The 22,211-nt window shown below is 38.9% G+C and overlaps 2 protein-coding genes across 2 annotated transcripts; both read left to right on the top strand.

Annotated features, from left to right (window-relative positions):
- Positions 1-4,919: 4,919 nt before the first annotated feature.
- LOC145205596 (intestinal mucin-like protein) lies at positions 4,920-9,441 on the top strand. Its single transcript, XM_080078328.1, has 12 exons — positions 4,920-5,006; positions 5,376-5,562; positions 5,867-5,990; positions 6,241-6,364; positions 6,652-6,850; positions 7,074-7,242; positions 7,485-7,653; positions 7,976-8,072; positions 8,198-8,377; positions 8,920-9,012; positions 9,090-9,328; positions 9,430-9,441. Exons 1-12 carry the CDS (start codon positions 4,920-4,922, stop codon positions 9,439-9,441), a joined length of 1,680 nt encoding a protein of 559 aa, XP_079934454.1.
- A 1,253-nt stretch (positions 9,442-10,694) lies between these two features.
- Positions 10,695-22,052, top strand: LOC145205595 (uncharacterized). The gene is made up of 16 exons (XM_080078327.1): positions 10,695-11,040; positions 11,574-11,819; positions 12,081-12,631; positions 12,951-13,427; positions 13,745-14,221; positions 14,539-15,015; positions 15,477-15,687; positions 16,103-16,747; positions 17,033-17,647; positions 17,718-17,831; positions 18,168-19,519; positions 19,666-19,755; positions 19,823-19,963; positions 20,120-20,159; positions 20,576-20,734; positions 21,015-22,052. Exons 1-16 carry the CDS (start codon positions 10,695-10,697, stop codon positions 21,221-21,223), a joined length of 6,150 nt encoding a protein of 2,049 aa, XP_079934453.1. The 3' UTR covers positions 21,224-22,052.
- Positions 22,053-22,211: the final 159 nt, after the last annotated feature.

The following is a 22,211-nucleotide window of genomic DNA, read 5'->3' as shown; positions in this document are numbered from 1 at the left end:
CATTTGATGCCTCTGTCACTTGTCAACACCCGAAAGTGCTTAACACAACCTATTACGACTTTAACGAGTTGACGTGCCAGAAATCGGAGTGCGTTTGTCCAACTGACGAAAGTCACTGTGTGGAACGAAACAACTGCACAACTCATGGATGCCACGAAGATCTGAACATGGACTGTGGCTGCGTTATTGACAGCACGTGTAGTAAGTACCTAGCTTAAACGTTATAAAAACAGTCCAAATGTATCTATATCCGACTTCGGCTAATTATGTACTACTTAACGCCACAGCCACCTTTCAAACAGTGTTTAAGTGTTGGCATACAATGTTATTACAATAAGTACGAAAAACGCCACCAGAAGCGAAGGACATATCTTTTCAATTGTTTGTATGTGAAACTTTCTTAGGTTAACCCAGTGTATGTGAATTTTTCCTTAGCCTGACATGATGTACATCAGTTACCAGACTTTTATACGTACTAGAATTAAAACCAACTACTTTCAGTAACATCAGCTGAACATTGGAAATACTTAACTAAAACACACGTTTTAGGGTGTGACCTAAATAGATGCCAAGGCGCACCGGATTGCGGCAATTGCTCCGAAGCCATTACGACATTCAGTGGTGGCATTAGTGGAAGTGCGGAATCATGCTTAAACAACAGTTGTTGTCCCGAGTTCAGATGTGAGCTGTTACCGTGTGATGACGGAAGCGACGTAGAATGCAAACAACACGAAGAAAAAGTAAGCTTGCCACTGTAACATACCTAGAAACATCTACCTTTTATTGGTTTTTATAAGTTTGTGTTGTATTTTTAGACACTGAAGATGCTTGCACAAACGAAATCTGTATATATGATAGATAACTAATTTAGGCCTGGAAATTAACAGTTCCAAATTTGTGATATATAATATATAACGTGGAAACCTATGCGAGAACGGTAACAGAATAGAGAGTGACACCCATAATTAATCATTTTACTAGGCGTTTGGCACGTTTTTGAAAATTTTCAGCATTTTGTATGCTCGTTATACTTTTCTTTTCAACCGAGTCAAACTGCCAGTTTTAATGCAAGTTTGTTAAATCAGTTAGTATTTCATTTCGTGCATTTGATAGTTAGTGCCTTCACTTAAACTGAAACCATCCTATTCTCATGGTTTGCAGTAACATTGCCTTAACCTTATCGATTAGAGAAACATAATGGCTAAGACACGATTACATCCCTCAACCTCGTAAACATGAACGTTTGCTCCAATTCACTCGGCCATCTTGACGATTTACTCCAGCTTTACAAGTCAGTTTAATTTGTTACAGATTCAAGTTCCAGCTCGACCTGGCGAATGCTGTCCAACGTTTGAATGTGAGTGTCGTTACTGCGTTTTCAACAACGAAACCAAGGTTAGAATTTGTTTCGGTTGTAAAGAGATTTAAGTGTACAGTTTTCAAGTAATAGCCTAAATAAGTAGTGTCAATCTTAAAGCAAGTATCATGCAGTTCAGCATTTTTTCCAAGACTTTTCTGTAAAAGTATCACGAGTTCTGGGGTCACCCAGTATATTTAGCTTTTAAAGTCTCCAGTAATATTTTTGAGTTATATGAATAAAATTTAACAACCTAGTTTGTTCTTTACATGCGTCTCTCCACCGACTTTCTTATTAAATTCAATACAGTTACCTGGACAAAACTGGATTCACGATTGCACAAACTACACTTGTGTGAGTGATGGTGACTGCTATAGCTCTTCGCCATCCGATTACAACTGTCCAAATGAAATCTGCCCCTTTTTCACTGACAAGCGACCGAGCGTTGAAACAACACATGGAGGATGTTGTGATAAACTCAACTGCCGTGAGTAACCAGTTTTAGTTAGGTCACATAGTAAGTGCAAATACAAGCTATAGAAAATGTTAAGATAGAAATAGTTTTTTGGAAAAAATGTTTTTTGGCTTAGAGCAGTGGTTCTTAATCATTTATGTGTAGTTTTCCACTAAAGCCAATCACCAAATTCGAATTCCTCCCGGTTAGTTTTATAACAATGTTTTTGTGCAATTTTAGTGTCAATGACTTAAACTATTTCCCTCCCCCCGTACATAAATTCCCACTGGTGAGAAATTTTCCACCGGTTAGCAACTATTAGCTTGGGGAAGTGTTGAGATATTTTAAGCTTAGAACAACCTTGATACAATTCAGTCTCTACAAATTGTTGTTATATTCCAAGTGGTTTGTAACTTACGATGACAAGCTTACCGGATACATTTTGTATTTTCTGTTTTGACTTTGTGCGTTAAAGATGTTACTGGTCAAAAAATGCCTAAAAAGAATCTAAAAACTTAAGCACTAAGAGTCGTGCTTAACATAACCTAGCTTGAAGGATGACCGCACATATGACTTGTCCATTAAACAACATTAAAATAATTGTTTTTGACAGAATGTAATTCCGAGCACGATCCAGAAGCTGCAGAAGGCCTGGAATGTGAATACCCGATGATCAGGAACATTACCGCGATAGCAGAAAGGGGCATAACGTGCAAGAAGGCGGAATGTATTTGTCCAGGCAATGACTCTCATTGTGTGGAAGAAGAAGAGTGCAATGCTCCTGGATGTTCGGAAGTATTCAACCATGAGTGTGACTGTAAAATCGAAAGCAGATGTGGTAAGACGGATGGTTTGCAGTATCGGTTTCCAACAAACCTATTTGTAAATTCGAACAATGTAATACATGCAAAGTTATTAACAGATTTTCATTTGACGTTTGAAAATTTGACGTTTTGTTTTCATCAATTTCGATGTGTTATAACTATATTTAAGCACTGCAGTAGTTTAATGTGTAACACAACCCATAAAATGCAGTGTTGTAGGCACCCTTTAAAGATTTATCTACACGTACGATGATTTAATTACGAAGGCCAATGCTAAAGCAATAACAGTTGTTGAAAGCAAATCATGCATGCAGTTCGAAAACTGCATTAAAATGTGTATACAATCCGTTCCCTTTCGATTACCTACAGAAATGACACCGAGTTAATATTTCAGTATGTAACCCTGCAACCTGTCCTACGCCGGAACCTTGTCAAGATTGTTATGAACCTGTAATACTCACTGCCGCTGACAGTAGTTCAGAAGAAGCTTGTGCCAATTCCACGTGTTGCAGCACTTACCAATGCAGTCATGTGCCATGCCCTGATGATGGAAGTAGCCTCGAATGCGAATCTTACGAAAAGGTTGGTCAAGGTTGCAGTTACAGTTTCGGTTTTTCTAACTTTATCTTCGATGATACCTAATGACAATTTTGTGTTTACTTAGTTTTTAATTATATGCAGCGGTGACATTCAATTTTTTGTCAGCCGGTTCTATCACAAAAGTCATGTTCTGCAGTCGGTTCTGTTACAAAAAGTTAATTTTCAGTAACCAGTAATGCTAACCGGTTCGCTAATCTCATAAAATTTCGTGAGACGGTTCTATCGAACCGGTGCGAACCGGCTGAATCCCACCACTGATTATATGTCATGAAAATCCACTGTACACGGCTATATTCGTGATATCCCAGTTACGTACCAAATCACAAACTAGCAATAACATATTACCTGTTATACTTTCTTAATATAGTGTCCACAAAAGCCCATTTATATCTCTGTATTTTATTTTAGGTGGAAGCTTTTAATAACGGATCATGCTGTGATTCATACCGATGTGTTTGTGATTATCCGAAATGCGAAAACGTAACGTGCGAGTTGCCCAACACAAAACAAACGGTAAGATTTTAAACCCAAGTAACTACAAGTGATGTTAATGCGAAACTGAAATATTTGTGGTAAAGTTGTATTCCCTGAAAAAGATTGGAGCTCATGGCAAGATTCAAAACACCAGTGTCTATAACCAAATGTCAAACATATTGGACCGGTATATATTTTTTTCGTAATATGTATTTCACTGGTTTTTGATCGGTAGTGAAAACCTATTATCGATTACGGATTTAAAGAGAACTTGACGTTGTCTAGGAACAATTTTGCACCTAATCTAGACTTTATTTGAATCTTTTTGAATAAGCAACTGATTACACTTACAGGAAGAAAACGTTGCGACTGAATACAGTACAAACCATAATTGATTCATGTTTCTAACAAATACACTGTTATCGAAAAACAAGGACCAGCGCTTTAATATTTACCCATCGTTAATCTGTTAATAAATGTGCAGGTGGGTTGGTTGAATCACTGTTGTGAGGAACACGTATGTTCTTGTACTCACTGTACGGACGACAATGGAGTACATCATGCTGAAGGAGATACATGGGACGCACCGCATGACCCACTTTGTGTCAGACAGGTAACAAAAATCTACTTGTTGTCTACTTAGGTTTTCTATCACTAAAAGCAATACGACACGTACGAAACTTTGTATAAGTTGACGTATTTTGGAAACAGTTGACACCCGGCATAAAGAAATTAAAACCTAACCTTACCAATGTCTTTAAAAGACACTTGCCTCTATTAAACTTTAACTGTTAACCTATTGTTGTTGTAGTCGTGCTACATAGACTTAGGCGGGAATTGTCCCACCATCGATGAAAGGGAAAACAAGAGATCGCGATGCCTTACGAAGCAAACCTGTGAATACTATGAAGATGAACTTGAATACCCAACAGACAATTGTTGCTATGACAACAAGTAACTTGTGCTTTATTAATATGCTAGTATGTATGGCATTTTGCGGAGCCTCCATGACAAAGAATCGTATTAAAACCATTGAGCTTTCCATCTTAGATCTAAATTTTCTTCAATTGCCAAAATGACAAACATATGTTTTTGATTAGCTCAACATAACGTGAAAATGACTTAGTAAGTTGGAGCATTTTTTTTCAGCTGTACTTGCAACGAATCCAAATGCCCATGGAGCCCGTCGTCATGTTCCGTCACTCAAGTAATGCTTATAAATGAAACCTACACCAACGACTGCTGTGAAGTGAACTGCTGCGCAGCCAAGTGTGTAGACAACGGACGACATTACGGGGTAAATTAATTTAGTTGCTAGTGATGTTTTCCTGGTTTTAAAAATTTATAATTAAAAAAAAACACCAAGGAAGAGGCGTTTCGGTCTATGTTTTGAAAAACCTTTTTGGGTCGATAATAAACGTTTCTTGTTTTTACAACCTGCGTTTTGGCATTCAATGCGCTTTCGTGATATTTTGTTCGAAATTTCCATTAAAATCTGATACATAGTGTCTTTGTAAACATGTTCAATGTTTATACAACATAATGGAACTGAATGTTAAAATAATGGAAAAGGCGGTTTAGTCCAATGTATTAAAAACGTTAAAACATCACTTTCAAATATTATAATGCACCCAAGAGACAAAGAAATAAAACGTTACTTCTTTAGGAGGGTGAAATCTGGAATCAAGAAACTTGCCAACCTAAAACATGTGTTTGCGACGGTTGTCAATGTACTGCGGAAGATACTGAACCGAAATGCTCCGGTGAGGGTAAACCTAGTTGTCCCCGAAACTTACAACCCATGATGATTGAAAATCCAGAAGATCCGTGCTGTCCCGAATACGAATGCCCATGTGAGTAAAATACCAGCTTTAAAAATTCTGTTTTAAAACCCTAGTCAGTTTAATGTTCACTTAAGATGCTATTCGTTTCTAGTTAGTATTCCGAAGTTCTGGTGATAAACAAATGCATTTTTCTTCAAACGCAATAGATATAATTAGAGAAAAACTGACCTAAAAACTAAACAAAAATTCGGACAAGCGATTGGATCACTGAACACCCTCCTATTTCTTTTTCTAACATCTTTCTGTGCAAGCAAAATCATACCGCTTAACTTTTCCCGGAGTGTAAGATTGTTACCTTCAACCCCATTTTTAGGTGATTGTTATGCATTCGGTGACCCACATTACATAACTTTCGACGGACAGTTCTACAGCTTTATGGGCAAGTGCATCTACACATTAGTGAAAGAAAGAACGTCAGATCGTTTTCACGTTTACACGTAAGTGCATCTTTTGAAAGTAAGGTTAGTTTCTAAAATAATCTAAAAATGTGGATTTTATATATTAAGAGTAAAGTTTATTAAAGAGTAATAACCCATTCGGAAAATAAAAACGTTTAATGCCTTAAAAAAGCTTGATTGATGTATGCAAGAAAAAAATTCACACACAAAAGTTTACTTGTTCGGTTTCATAAAAAGCGTTTCATTTTTGATGGACGCGACTAATTAAATTTATGCTATTACGTTGCAGCGACAACTCCAACTGCACGCTTGCTCCTTTTCCCGAGCTATCTTGTGTGAAAAATCTTTTTGTGAGGTGGGAGGGAACTGTGGTGACAGTACGTGAAGTCGAGGGCCAGCCCATGAACCCAGCGGTAAATTAACTGTAAAAAATGTTGCAGTTTTATTTTTAAAATGCCCATTTAAAAAAAAATACCAATATTATTAATGTTTATTGAAATATGTTTTACTATTATGGCATGATTGTCATGGGGGTAGAGGTGTTTTGATCTAGTTTTCCAAATCGAAGCTTGTATTGAAATTAAAGATTGTTTGTTTGTGGTTTTGGTCAGCCTTTATTTATCCACGACCGCAATGAGGTCGATTACCTTTTGGTTGAAATTGTACCAAAACTTAAAACCGCTATTAACTCTATTTTTAGGTTTTTGTCAACGATACCGCTGTACCTCAACTGCCTTGGTTTGGTAACGGTATAACAATAGGAAAAAACGGGAATGCAGTGATAGTATTTGTCCCGGAAATTAACTTGCAAGTGACTTTTACTGATTATGTGTCGTTTCCCTTGGTGCGCGTGATACTGCCAAGGGAGAGATTCTTCAACCAAACTGTCGGTCTTTGCGGTAAGTACTGCAACCGTTTATGCTGTTTTGAAAGGTTACAACAAAAAGAGAAAAAATTCCTAAAAAACCATTAACATTTAAGGTTAGGCGCGTGTAAAAGGCAAACGATTTTTCTATTTTACGATTTATTAATGCTATTTATGTTTTTGTCGCTCAAGCCTAACACACAGAGAACTATGTAAATTTTTGGATTTTTGATGGGAGAAAATATTTTTTATCTCAGGAACGTGCTCAGAAGACTACAATGATGATATGGAAATGAGCAACCAAACCATGACCACAAATGCTACCGAATTCGCTATAAGCTGGATTGTAGACAAAGAAGACGAGGATGAATTAGAAATTTGTATAAAGGACATTGTTTTGCCACCTCCAAACTGTACCACTACCACGTACGTATTGTGTTTAAACTGGAATTTAAGTACCTATTCCACTGTAGATCCTCTTAATATTAAACACAGCACATGTAAAAAGTTAGATTTCTTATATATTTGATGACTAATCCTTTGAATATACCAATCTTTGGTTCAAACAACTGGCACATCACCAACAGTAAAATTAAGGAGGTCGCTTTTATAGTGTACACTTTCAACAAGATAGACAAACAAACATACTTATGTCTTATTTGGTGCAGATATACGACCGGCGGACCAGAAGACGAATGTTGTGAATGCGCCAACAAAACTTGTAGTTTTATGTCATCGTCAGTGTGGGATGAGTGTGCGAGGGCTGTTGATTTAAATCCGATGCGACAGGCTTGTGAAACGGATGAACTAATGACTTGTATGGCAGGACGGAGCACGGTAAATTTGAGCCGCATTTGTTGCATTTAGAAATCGTAAAATGAAAAGCTTTGGCTAAATATTTACACCTAGTTTCAAGTAACATGTTTAGGTTACCATTCTGAACGAAAATATTGTGATCTAGAATTTTGTTATAGAAAAGTTGGAATGTTTAAAAGATTTAGTATTGAAAAAAGTACGTTGAAACGATTGCATTACAAAAAAAATTACATAAGCATAGTGCGCCTAAAATGCAAACCCAAACCAATTTAGGACAAATAGGAAAATAACGTTAGGTTTAATTACAAAAATCAAACTTCCTTTCTTTGCTATGCATTTGCAGTGCAACGCTTGTAACTCAAGTGCAATCGAAACCTTGGCGACGAGATGCAAGGCTGTAGGAATTTGCGTCAAATGGAAAGAAGCTGCTAACTGCCCAGGTATTGTTTTTTTCCAAACTAGACACATTGCTTTATCAGCAATTCATATGCTTCATTGCTTCAAGAAAAGCGATTTCATGTCATACATGTTTTGGCCTGTTTAAAATGTTTTGCTTTCTTTTTAGAAACAACTTGCAACGAGGGCTACGAATACAAGGAATGTGAACGGAAATGTGCAATGTCTTTAACTTGCGACAACTACAACAATCGGATGTGTGTTGACAACTCGCCTAGTAGTGGGTGTTTCTGTCAGGACGGCTACGTTTTAAAGACGGCAGGTTCCGATGAGTGCGTGCCAATTGAATGTGAGTATCACTTCCAGACACGATGCCTGTCCTGTCACATTACGCTTTGTAGTAAGCAGTAACAGTGAAGTTGCAGCGCGTTGAGCATTTATCCACAGCTTCTTCCGGCCTAAAGTGTTAATGCGATTTTTTTCACCGAACGAAATATAGGTTCAAATCCCACCACAGTCTAGATTTTTCTACGACTTGGTATGGTGGTGAAATGCGTGAACGGCTGATTCGGTATGGAACCTTCAATGTGGCTGGCGTATTGTGATTAAAATAATTTTATCTTAACATATTTGTCAGCAAAATAACAACACCTAAATAAACGCGTAAAGACTCACTGTTAAAACCTGTTCATTTTTATTTGAATACATTTAACTGTACTAATGGAATCGACTATATGTTGGAAAAGACCTATGCTGCATATCAATGTGGTGCAGACTTTATTATCTTACGAAGTTGGATTAAAACGCCTCACACAACAAAGTTATAAATCGGCGTATTCTGATAAAAATCGGAATGTTCTGATGAAAATCGGTTGTATTTTATTTCTTAAGGTTGCAAAGAATGTACTGTGCCAAGCTGCAGAGAAGACGAGAAACTGTGTGAAGTTGAATCAAGTGATCAATGTTGTGCCAACTACACATGTTGTAAGCTTTCCGTTTTTGTAACGTCCAAACCGTTAGGTTTTGTTAACAGAGAAGTTAAAATTTTGTATTATTTTTAGGTTGCAACCCCGATTATATACCATCTCAAGCAGAATGTTTTCTTGGTGAAAAATCAATCGTTGTACCCGCTGAAGGTTCGGTGTGCGCTCATTCTAAATGCGTTTGCCTCAACGATTCTGAACAATACAAAACCATTTGTCATGGATATCAAGAGGCATGGGAAAAGTGTCAAAACAATTCCAATCAGGAATTCACTATCACACTGGTGGAGGGACAGTGTTGTCCAATTTATGACTGCGTTTGCAAAGCATGCCAAGAACCGGCAAAATGCCCGAAGCATTACGATATATATGAATACCCAAATGAATGCAATTGTACTGAAAGACTGTGCCTTTGCAGTGTATGTTTTGATAACACTGGAAACCCCCACAACCTCCACGAAAGTTGGAATGAGACAGACAGTGGCGGGAGTGGATGCACAAATTATGAGTGTAAGCACCATTCAAAAGCTCACGATCAATGTTTCGAACCTTCGATAATTCCGTGTCCACTTGTTGAAGAAAAGGAAGGCTACATTTTGGTTGAAGAGAATTGTTGTAACACTTCAGTGTGTAATGACTGTTTCCTGCCTGACGGAACTGTTAAACCGGTAAGTAAAAATTAACAACAAAAGTTACCCACGTTTGTCCTCTTAGGCGAGGTGATGTTCTGTCTTTTGTTAAAACACATTTTTGCTTTGCCGGAAAAACAACAACGTTCAAACGTCTTGTTTTCTTTACCCCATCATGGCGCTATATGTAGAAATTAAAAATGTAACATCCGAATTTACGATCATTTCAAAACTAGGACAACTAAAATTGCAAAGACAACAAGATTTTGTGTGTCAACATAGATTCACAACTTTAGGTGAAAATACATTAAGATGTTTCATCTTTTTAGTTCGACACAACGTGGGAAGAGGTGGAAGATGGGTGTGTTGTGCATTACGAGTGTGGCCCTGAGCGTCACACCAACTCATGTGGTGTTGTACGAACCACGCACAATACACGAGATGATTGCCCTACTAAAGAAGAGTTTGATGATTGCTTTGCTGATGAATATCTCGAAGAATCTCCTTCAGGGAACACATGTTGTGTTAACTACAACTGCAGTAAGTGGCAAAAACGAACTTATTATTTTCAAATACCAGCTAAAGGCTTTTGGTGCACATTCTCCGCCATATTTTTTACATTTTTTTGCATTATTTTGTAAACATATCAACAACCACACAATTTTAGATATCAGTTTTTGGTTAAACTCTTTAAATTATACTTGTCAGCGTGAAACAATATGGCCACACTCATTTTTGTGTGCATCTTTAAGGTTGCAATGATTCCCTTGCCCCTCAACCAATCGAATGCAACGCTCCTGGCCAGTACAACGACACAGTCAATGATCCTGACTCCCGATGCTTTGAAAAACATATTTGCGAATGTGACACAGAAATTTCAGTTCTTCGAGCCGAATGTGACAGTTACTCTGAAGCTGAGGCAAACTGCTCTTCAAGAGATGACCGCTCTGTGTTCAAAATTCATGATGCCCCTAAAACTGGCCCAAACCCATGTTGCCCCACATGGTCATGTGATTGCGACCCTTGCTACAACCAAACAAGACCAGAGTGTCCTATGTATTATGAAGCTATTGATATTAGCGATCCAACCGACTGCTGCAGAGACTGGAAGTGTATTTGTCATACCTGTCAGGCGATGATTGACGACAAAGTCTACTTACTAAATCCTCGTGAAAACGCTACATTCAAAAGAGAAAGCAATCACTGTGATGTACGGGTTCGTTGTTTACCAACACGACTCAGAAATGACGAGTATTCGTGTCATGAGTTAAGGACAGAATACGAACAGGAAACTACTTGTCTGTCCAAACAAGAATATGAGGATGCATTCTGCCATTTGGAAGGGTCGTACGTAGAAGAAGTTAATAGCACTGACGAATGCTGTCAAAGCTACACGTGTAGTAAGAATTTAAATATTTTGCACACAGTTTTACAAAGTTTTTTGAAGAAAAAAAACGTTTTCTAAATTTAAAACAGTTTTAAACAGATATGACAAAAAAGAAAAACTAAACCTAAACATTACATCTAAACAGGCCATTGGCTTTAAAACAGTGGTTCTCAACCTTTTAAGTTTGCGGACCGGTAAACTTTTAAACAAATTTTGCGGACCGGTGGGCTTGCAAAGTCTGCCCAACACGCAAGTACGACAAAAATATGCAATTTAAAAGAAGTATGAAAAATTCAATTTAATGAGAAGTTTGCTACTGTCTGTGTGATATCATACGTGTTAAACGCGGTTCTTTGAGATAAAAAAAAAATTAAAATGAGAAATAAAATTGTAATATATTTGGCGGACCGGCAGGAAAGTTGACGCGGACGGGCACCGGTCCGAGGCCTGGTGATTGAGAACCACTGCCTTAAAAACTAATTTGCCTGCGGCTGTAAGTCACGTAGTTGTATGCCATTGTTTTCATTATGTTTTGTTATATTACAGCGTGCCCGAAGTGTCCTTCGTTGAATTGTGGGTCACTTGGGAACAAGACAATCGACCCCGTACCAGGTGCATGCTGTCCCGATGAAAGGTGTGATTGCATCTACAACGACGTCTATGAATGTCCCGAAGAACTTCTTGCGTACATTGAAGGAGTTGAGTGTCCGGATTGTCCCTGTACTAAAGGTTGCAACCATACAGAACACACCTATGCGAATTGCACGGAATATCTTGGATGCCGTGTTGAAGGTGTTTTTTTGTTTGTTTTTTATTTATTTTTGTTAAAGTTGTAGTTGTCTGTAGACCTAACAAATTCAAATGGTATGTTTGCTTGCACAGACCCTTTGCTTAACATATAGGTTCATTTTTTTACCCATAGCCTACATCCAATAGTAGTATTTCGCAAACGAAATGACTCACTTCGTATTTTATTTCGTGCACCAACGACTTTTACTGTGGTAGCAAAATTTGGCTTTTATTTTTTAATCATATTTTTTTTTGTCTCTGCAGTGACCAAACAAGACATCTGTGGATGCGCAATACAAAGTGAATGCAAATGCAATCCTGCAAATTGCCCTCTGCCGCCAATGTGTGGCAAGTGCCAGCATCTCGTCACCGTCGCAAACAGCTCTGAATCGGTTCACGACCAATGCTATGGCTGTTGTAACGTCTATCAATGTGTGACAACGCCGTGTAGCTTAGAAATCGTTCCAGCCAATTGCCCAGTACATTACAGCCCCTACGTGGACAAAGACGAATGTGGTTGTGATCGCGAGAACTGCACTTGTATGGCCTGTATGGACAACTTCGGCAATTATCGAAACTTTACCCAAACTTGGTCTGAACCAAACAGCGACAGCAGCGGATGCACAAATTATGTGTGTGATCTAATGAAACTACTAAATGAAAATGGTTCAAAAGCGGATGAAAAATGTTACGAACCTACGATTCTTCCCTGCTCACCGGTTGAAGAAAAAGAAGGCTTCATTGTGGTTGAAAAGAATTGCTGTAATACTTCAGTGTGTTACGATTGTTTTCACGAGAATGGAAGCGTCATAGCGGTAAGCATACATACCTAAGCCGATTACTTTTAGTTTTGCAATTTAATGAAGCTCCTGATAATTGTTTTTGCGCGACCTAAAATAAGTATTTTGAATTAGATCAACTTGTTTCATAACAAAGCTACACATTAGCTGGTTTTAACCAAATAGTTTTGTTCGACTTTAAAAAAGTGGTTCAAATATTTCTAATCATTTAAAAATTTACAACCTGTAGTATTTTCGGTTTTTGCGGCCTCGTCGGTTTAGACTTAACAGATTGCGCCGATTTTTACTTCCATCTTCTGTATCATTACAAAAATATGTTATCACTTTTACTTAGTACGGCACGACATGGCAAGAAGACGATCGAGGATGTCCAGTACATTACGAGTGTGGACCGGAGCGATCAGAAAATTCCTGTGGCGTAATACGAAAAACGTTTGACGGGAAGGACGAATGCCCACTAGAAGTTATTACAACCGAATGCCCAGTGCATTACGGACCCTACGTGGACAAAGATGAATGTGGTTGTTACCGCGAATACTGCACATGTATCGCCTGTAAGGACAACCTTGACAATTACCGAAATTTCACCCAAACTTGGTCTGAATCAAACAGCGACGGCAGCGGATGCACAAACTATGAGTGTAACCCTTGGCTAACTGCCCATTTAAAAACGAATGACGTGTGCTTCAAACCTTCGATTCTTCCCTGCTCGCCTGTTGAAGAAAAAGAAGGCTTCATTGTGATTGAAAAGGATTGTTGTAACACTTCAGTGTGTTACGATTGCTTTCACGAGAATGGAAGCGTCATAGCGGTAAGCATACATACCTAAGCCAATTACTTTTAGTTTTGCAATTTAATGAAGCTCCTGATTATTGTTTTTGCGCGCCCTAAAATAAGTATTTTGAATTAGATCAACTTGTTTCATAAAAGCTACACATCAGTTGGTTTTAACCAAATAGTTTTGTTCGGCTTTAAAACAGTGGTTCAAATATTTCTATTAGTTTGAAAAATTACAACCGGAATTATTTTTGTTGTTTGCGGCCTCGTCGGTTTAGACTTGACAGGTTGCGCCGATCTTTGCTTCCATCTTCTGTAGCATTACAAAAATATTTTATTGCTTTTACTTAGTACGGCACGACATGGCAAGAAGACGATCGAGGATGTCCAGTACAATACGAGTGCGGACCGGAGCGATTAGAAGATTCTTGTGGCATGATACGAAAAACGTTTGACGGGAGGGACGAATGCCCACTAGAAGTTATTACAACCGAATGCCCAGTGCATTACGGACCCTACGTGGACAAAGATGAATGTGGTTGTTACCGCGAATACTGCACATGTATCGCCTGTAAGGACAACCTTGACAATTACCGAAATTTCACTCAAACTTGGTCTGAATCAAACAGCGACGGCAGCGGATGCACAAACTATGAGTGTAACCCTTGGCTAACTGCCCATTTAAAAACGAATGACGTGTGCTTCAAACCTTCGATTCTTCCCTGCTCGCCTGTTGAAGAAAAAGAAGGCTTCATTGTGGTTGAAAAGGATTGTTGTAACACTTCAGTGTGTTACGATTGCTTTCACGAGAATGGAAGCGTCATAGCGGTAAGCATACATACCTAAGCCAATTACTTTTAGTTTTGCAATTTAATGAAGCTCCTGATTATTGTTTTTGCGCGCCCTAAAATAAGTATTTTGAATTAGATCAACTTGTTTCATAAAAGCTACACATCAGTTGGTTTTAACCAAATAGTTTTGTTCGGCTTTAAAAGAGTGGTTCAAATATTTCTTTTAGTTTGAAAAATTACAACCGGAATTAGTTTTGTTGTTTGCGGCCTCGTCGGTTTAGACTTAACAGGTTGGGCCGATCTTTGTTTCCATCTTCTGTAGCATTAGAAAAATATGTTATCACTTTTACTTAGTACGGCTCGACGTGGCAAGAAGACAATCGAGGATGTCCAGTACATTACGAGTGTGGACCGGAGCGATCAGAAAATTCTTGTGGCGTAATACGAACAACGTTTGACGGGAGGGACGAATGCCCACCAGAAGTTATTACAACCGAATGTCCAGTGCATTACGGACCCTACGTGGACAAAGATGAATGTGGTTGTTATCGCGAATACTGCACCTGTATCGCCTGCAAGGACAACCTTGACAATTATCGAAACTTTACCCAAACTTGGTCTGAACCAAACAGCGATGGCAGCGGATGCACAAATTATGTGTGTGACCCTTGGCTAACTATCCATTTGAAAGTAAACGAAAAGTGTTACGAGCCTTCGATTCGTCCCTGCTCGCCTGTTGAAGAGAAAGAAGGCTACGTTTTGGTTGAAGATAATTGTTGTAATACTTCGGTGTGTTACGACTGTTTCCTACCTGACGGAACTGTGAAAGAGGTATGAACAAGAATTAGTATAAGAAAAAAACGTATTAAGTTCAAATCTGAAGTAAACAGTTCACTATTAAGTGAATCTATTCAAAGTGAAAAACAAAGAATCATCTCATTAAAATTTAGAAGGTCGGTGGCTGTCAATCAATCAACTTTGGTAAATAAAATCACCTCCAATTAAATTTTAAAAGCGGTGGTTTAAAATCAACAAAAGAAAAAATCATACAAAATGGGTAGACAGTGCAAAACAGTATCTTCAGCACATATATAGAACTGGCTACATTTGTTAACTTGATTTACTTGAGTTTTAGTCTACCAAACCAAAATAAGGATTTTGGTATTTTTTGGCCAAAGATTAAAGGGTATTAATCGGAATTTAATGCAAAATAACCGTATTATTTCGAAGTTTAAGTTCGGCACAATTCGCAACTTTAGGTAAAAATACATTAAGATGTTTTACCTTTTCAGTTCAATACAACTTGGCAAGAGGTGGAAGATGGGTGTGTTGTGCATTACAAGTGTGGCCCTGAGCGACATACCAACTCATGTGGTGTTGTACGAACCACACACAATACACGAGATGATTGCCCTGCCAAAGAAGAGTTTAATGATTGCTATGCTGATGAATATCTCGAAGAATCTGATTCAGGGAACACATGTTGTGTTAACTACACCTGCAGTAAGTGACTAAATGATATACACCGTTCAATTTGTGCTGGAACGGATTTTCAGGGCATTTGCCTAAAAAACACAACTAGAAAAGTGTCAAACAAGCCTCATTAAGGACGTTATGTAATAATATCAATCTTTAAAAATTTGAGATATTTTCAATGTGATATTGGCTTTTGCTGCTAGGCATAATATCAAGTTTATAGAGCACTTCTGGCATAGGACGTCGGAACGTCGGAATATGTGTAGGACGTCGGAACGTCGGAATAAGAACACTTGCCAGAAGAGCTCTATAAACGTGATATTAGCTAATTATTTCCAACAAACTTTCTACTCACAACGATTTAGGTTTTATCCTTACACAAGTATTTTTAACGATTCTGAAATGCATGGCTGTTTTAAATATTATAATTTTGTGTTTTTAGCTTGCAATGCGTCGCATGCCCCTAAACCTCTGAAATGCAACGCTCCAGGCCAGTACAACGACACAGTCAATGATCCAGACTCCCGATGCTTTGAAAAACCTGTTTGCAAATGCGACACAGAAATTTCAGTTCTTCGAGCTGAATGTGAAAGTTACTCTGAAGCTGAGGCAAACTGCTCTTCAAGAGATGACCGCTCTGTGTTCAAAATTCAGGACGCCCCTGGAACTGGCCCAAACCCGTGTTGCCCTACATGGTCATGTGAGTGTGACCCTTGCTCCAACAAAACAAAGCCAGTGTGTCCTCCGTTTCACGAACTTATTGACATCAGCGAACCGACTGACTGCTGCAGAGAATGGAAATGTGAATGCAGCACATGTCAAACGAGGCTTAACGACCAAGACTACATCCTTCATCCTTACCAAAACGCGACTTTGGTAAATCAAACAAGTCACTGTGCCATTCGTGTTCGTTGCTTGCCGACACGAATCGGTGACGAGTATTCGTGTCATGAGTTGAGGACAGAACATGAAGAGGCAACAACGTGTTTGACCCAGCAACAGTATCAGGATAAACATTGTCACCGGACAGGGTCGTATGCAATGCCGGTTGATAGTTCGGGCGTATGCTGTCAAGAATACATATGCAGTAAGTGTTTTACAATTTATTTGTAAACCTTCCAAGACCTAACTGGTAAATGAGTACCCTATGCCGTTTTAGACATTACTGCATTACATGCGTTTAGCAAAGTAACCGTTCCTTACAGCTGATGTGTAAACATTTAATAGTTGTGTGAACTATTGGTCGATAAGTTTTACTATTCTATTAGTAAGCATGCAGTAAGCATCTTTGACTATATTTCACCATTAAATAATTGTTGTTTGTAAACGATTTAAATGTTAAAACAACCACTGATAAATATTTTCCATGTAGCATGCGACGAACCTGACATGGTCTTTTGCTCTTATCCTGGTGAAAAAGTCGTCCAAGGTTGCAACACCACTGAAGAATGTCCCTGTTTGGAATGCAACTGCACAGATAACGCCGAGCTTCTTAAACTAGAGTGCCCCAGCTACAGTAATGCTTTACTTAACTGTGGGTACTGCAACGTTCCTGTAGCATCAACAGAGATATCTTCCTACGGACCGTGTTGTCCTGTATACAATTGCGAAAGCAAATGCAATGACACAATAGTCGAAACAACATGTCCAACCGGTTACATATACAACAATGTGAGGGACAGTTGCGGTTGTCATGATCCTATTGCTTCAGGTTGCGTTTGCAACTCTTGTCAGGATGGCAACGGTGGTTTACATCTTGAAAGCGACATATGGTCAGAGTTAGACAACAGCGGTTGTAATCAGAACTATACCTGCGTGCTTAGTAAGGAAAAGCAACGCGAAGACAGCGAACGATGTTACAACGGAACACAACTCGAGGCGATCTGTCCTCCGCCGAAAGACTGCGGCTCCTGTGATACTAGAATGGAAGTAACCTACAACGCGACTCAAATCGACCCGAACCCTTGCTGTGTGGAAGATTACTGCGGTGAGTTTAACCTACTAGGACACAAACAAAATTTGTAATCCTTTTGTTAATGTGGGGATTTTTCACTCAGAACCACCGACGTGTCCGTCTTCATCAACCTACCAGACACAAAACTGCCAATCATTTGAAGAGGTAGAAAGTTACAAAGCGAATCCTTCCGACTGCTGTGACTCTTTCAGATGTGGTAAGTCTTATACAAAAACCTGATTAAAGGTAAATAATTAAGTAAAACAAGCGTTAACTGGATAAACGAAAAAGCCGATGACATTGATGTATATGTTCGTTTTTTTGGTCCGGCATCAGATATAATTAGAGTCAGGAGGCAGATGCCAACATGCGAAATAGACATTCATGCACGAATTTGACATATTAGTAATCGCAGTGTAGAAATTTAAAAATAACATGAATTTTAGTAAAACTTTGCTACGTGGTTTTGTTTGTAGATTTTATTCGCAGACAAATATCATACCGCTTTGTACAAGGCACATGCTATTTTAAACGTATTTCGTTGTTTTTACAGTATGCAAAGAGCCGGAATATTCATCTACACCACTAGAGTGCAACGAGCCTGGTAAAATTTCGGCCCCTTTTACAAACGGAGAAAACACCTGCTATCAGTGTATTTGTAGTGATGAAACGGCAGTGCTTGCAGCTGAATGTCCAGGCTATAAACAGGTAGCAGAGAACTGCACAGGTTTAAGAAGCACCATAGTAGTGAACGCGGGTGAAAGCAGTGGTGAATACGAATGCTGCCCTGAGTACAAATGCGAATGCAGAGGAGGAACTGTGGACAATTGTGATGATGGCTACAAAATTATAGACATACGCAAGCCTAATGATACGTGTCCCTTACAAACGTGCTGTTGCGACAGTTGTGCATTACAAAACGGCACTCGCATAACCCGGGGTTCAAACATCAAAATTCCTGACGAATACGGATGTACAAGAACGCATTTGTGCTCCAACAACAGATTGACGGCTTCCGACGATGCATGCTCACTGTGCTTAGAACTTCAAGAAATAAACCGGGAAACATGTACTACAAAAGACCAATATGAAAGTGAAGTGTGCAAAGACTACGAACATGCCGTGGAGCTATTTGGTGGTATTCCGCAGCCGTGTTGTGTAGAATACAACTGCACTTGCAGCCCTTGTGGGGACGATGACAAAGAATATCCAGATGATATACCCAATGCATGTGAGATGTACACTTTGTCTACAGTAGCAGAAAACCCTCGACAAGAATGCTGTCCGACACATAAAATAGTCTGCAATGCAACGGCTGTTACCCCTGTTCCAGAATGCCCTGAAAATCACTTCCCAGTCGAACTGGCTGAAAAGGATCCGGCCACAAACGGGTGCTGCAACAAATACGTTTGCAGGTGTGACGTTTGTGAGTTAGAGAATGGTGAGGTGAAAAACCTTCACGATACTTGGACCGAGACTGTACTCAACGGCTGCAATGTAACTTGGGAATGCAGCTCAATGCGACTGAACGAATCCGACCTGCAATCATGCCACGTAGCCGTCAAGACAAGAGACCCCAGAGATAGTTGTCTGTCCCAATCCGAGTATGAAAACAAAAACTGTCTGCAGTACGAACTTGCTGTCGCGAGCTCCGTTGATGTAGATCGCTGTTGCGACGATTTTGTTTGCGAATGCAATAGTGTGGATGTTCTTGAGACAATCTGTCCCAATTACACATTGACCTGCAGCGCGTTGACGGAAGAAATAACTGCTGGTGGTCTGCCTGGCACTCATGACTGCTGTCCCAAAAAAGAATGTGTTTGCCGAGACGATACGGAACTTGAAACGTTGTGCGAACAGTGGGACACTACTTTTACTTGTCCTACAGGATCCCGCCGAGTTACGGTAAGCTTTGGGTTATCAAAACGGATTTAAATGTAACGCTAGAGAAATTCCTAGGTTAGCATGTTGTCCATACGATTTTTTAAGACTAATAAGCAATACATTTATTTCATGTCAAAATTGTAATGTTGTTTGTCTTTGTTTTTAAGGTTGTAGAGAGAAACCCACTGAAAGGTATTTGCTGTCCTAAATACGAATGCTCCTGTGAAAAGTGCGTTCATGAAAACGGCGTCTTTCCCGTAAGTAACATTTGGTAAAAAATGTGTTACGCAAATTTGTGTACTTAACTAATGTTTGCTTTTGCAGCCCAATACGACATTCGCATTGCAAAATGATAGTTGTAAGGTTGCAGAGTGTGTCATTGACGAGGCGACCAATTGCCCTGCAGTTATTAAAAAAGACAAGTACGATGACTGCAAACCCGTCAATAAAACCCTTTGCGAGCTGGTAAGTTCAGCCTTGTAACCTAAAAGCCTATCTAAAAATTAAGCTCATAATCAAGAGACCCATCTAACTGCTCCAAAAAGGTTGAAAACAAATTACATAATGCATGGAGTTGAAAGGTAACAATGTGAATAGTTCTCTCATTTACCTTTTTTTCAGGACGGAGGAGAGGTTAAGATCGTGGACTGCTGTCCTAATTGTAAGTATTTTCTTATTAGACTAATCGTTAGATGCAATGCTTGTATCAAGCAGACAAAGGCATTGTAAAAATCTTGCTTGAAAAGCTGTTTGTTCTACTATCATATATGGATACGTGTGTATTACTAGCGCAATTGAACGTTGTACTACACCGAGGGTCAAAACATCATAAATACCTAGTTGCTCGTTATCATTGCCGCATATAATAAGATAAATTTTAAATGACTTAAACTTTTGACAGGTTGTAATTTTGTATAGTAATAGCATTACTTTCCAATGCATTTTATAACTAGCAATTTAGGTAAATCGTAAGCATTTTTATATGACAGAATTGTTGGCATTTCTACCACTGAACACTAACAACCGCTGAACACTGACAACCACTGAATACTAACAATAGATTTTTCTATATTTTAGGCACCCATGATAAATGCAGTAAAAGAGTGAAGACCTTTGTTTTGAGCGCAACCCTGGAAGGTCAGTTCTGTTGGACACCGAATGAAGTTGAGGTGACGGTTTGCGAGGGCCCTTGTACTACAATACGAGGTCACAACGTGCTTACCGGCGACGTGGAAGGTAAGAAATGTTCGAGAAAAACTACCTTGATTTGAAATCAGAAAGTGTAAAGTACACAGCATCGGATAAAAAAACAAAAATATTAAACGCAGACTTTGTGGTGTGTTACCGATTTACTTCCTTCCATATTATGTTTAAGCGAATTATACAACAAGACAGAAACGCCTTTAGGTACAAACGTCACCTTAAACTAATGTTACATTTTGCCACTTTTTATGTCCGCTCGTTTGCACACAATTTTAAATTGGCTGCTGCATCTAACACCGATATTTTTATTAAGGCAATTGCAAATGTTGCAAGGAGACCACTACAATACCAAGAGAATATCCCATGGTATGTGTGGACAATGTTCCGCGAACTCACAACTACGCTGAAGTGATTGATTGTGACTGTGCCGAAGTTGAATGTGACGCCACAGCCGCAAGATCCAGTCAACTTCCCGAGTCGAATCAACTTCCAGATTTTTCAGCGAATATAGCGGTCCCATGACAGCCGTGGTCCGCCGTGCTTTTATTCGCTATTACCGCTATACATATGCTTCAGGCCAATTTATTTTAAGTCAGATGGCGGATAATCGCACGGCGATCGCAGAAGCAACTGTCCTTTAAAATTTGACAGAAAATGAATAAACTACAGCTAACTTTATGGTGTAGGTTGGAAAACTTTTTGGACAGTTGCTTCTGATATTCCGTCCATTAGTGATGCGCTTGTTTTATTCGCTCAAAGACTCAATCGTTGTTTTAATCAATGTCAATAATCTGATTTTTGTGTCTTGTTTAAAGCTTTATTGCATTAAGCACACTGTTTTCAATGCATGATTAGAAGGTCTCGAAGAACGAACTGTTTATGTCTTTTTTGAACCACAAGAACGAAACATTAGTGCAATAAAGCTTTAAACAAGAACGAAACATGCCAGAAAGTCGTTCGTATCAGTTTAATATTGCTTGTTAACCAAACCAGACCTAAAAACCACAAACAAGTTGTCTGTCTTTTGTTGTCTTGTCCGCCTCTGATTGCGCTTTAAAGTCGTATTGTCCGCCTCTGACTTTTTCATTAATTTGGTGTCATCGCATGCTAACAGATTTTTGTACAGACTCATTATCATTTCTATGCCAAATTGATAAACCGGGAGTAAATGTGCAATACGCAGTCGACTTCATTTCATCCAATTCATCCGAATTCTAACGCTTTGCGCTTTGGCGGTTTGTTCCTTGTCGCTGGTTTTCACACAACAATGCATTTATCACCCTGTGCTTGCACATATAAAAAGCTTTGTCATTTTTACTTTGTCGATAACAAGGTTGTTGCTTGTAGAGTCTATAGTTTTATCAGCCTGTTTCGGTCTGGCAAGTTTATGAGCTAAAGACAAAAGAGACATAAAAATGTTTCATATATGGTTGCGATCAACCTATAGGGCAGTGTTTTTTAATCTTTTGGGGGCCACGGAACACTTCATGCATTAAATAATCTTGGGGAA

This window comes from Phallusia mammillata, chromosome 8, assembly GCF_965637545.1.
Source record: "Phallusia mammillata chromosome 8, kaPhaMamm4.hap1.1, whole genome shotgun sequence".
In the NCBI taxonomy this organism is placed as follows: Eukaryota; Metazoa; Chordata; class Ascidiacea; order Phlebobranchia; family Ascidiidae; genus Phallusia; species Phallusia mammillata.
Note: the sequence above shows the minus strand (reverse complement) of the source record. Positions and strands in the feature narration are given on the sequence as shown.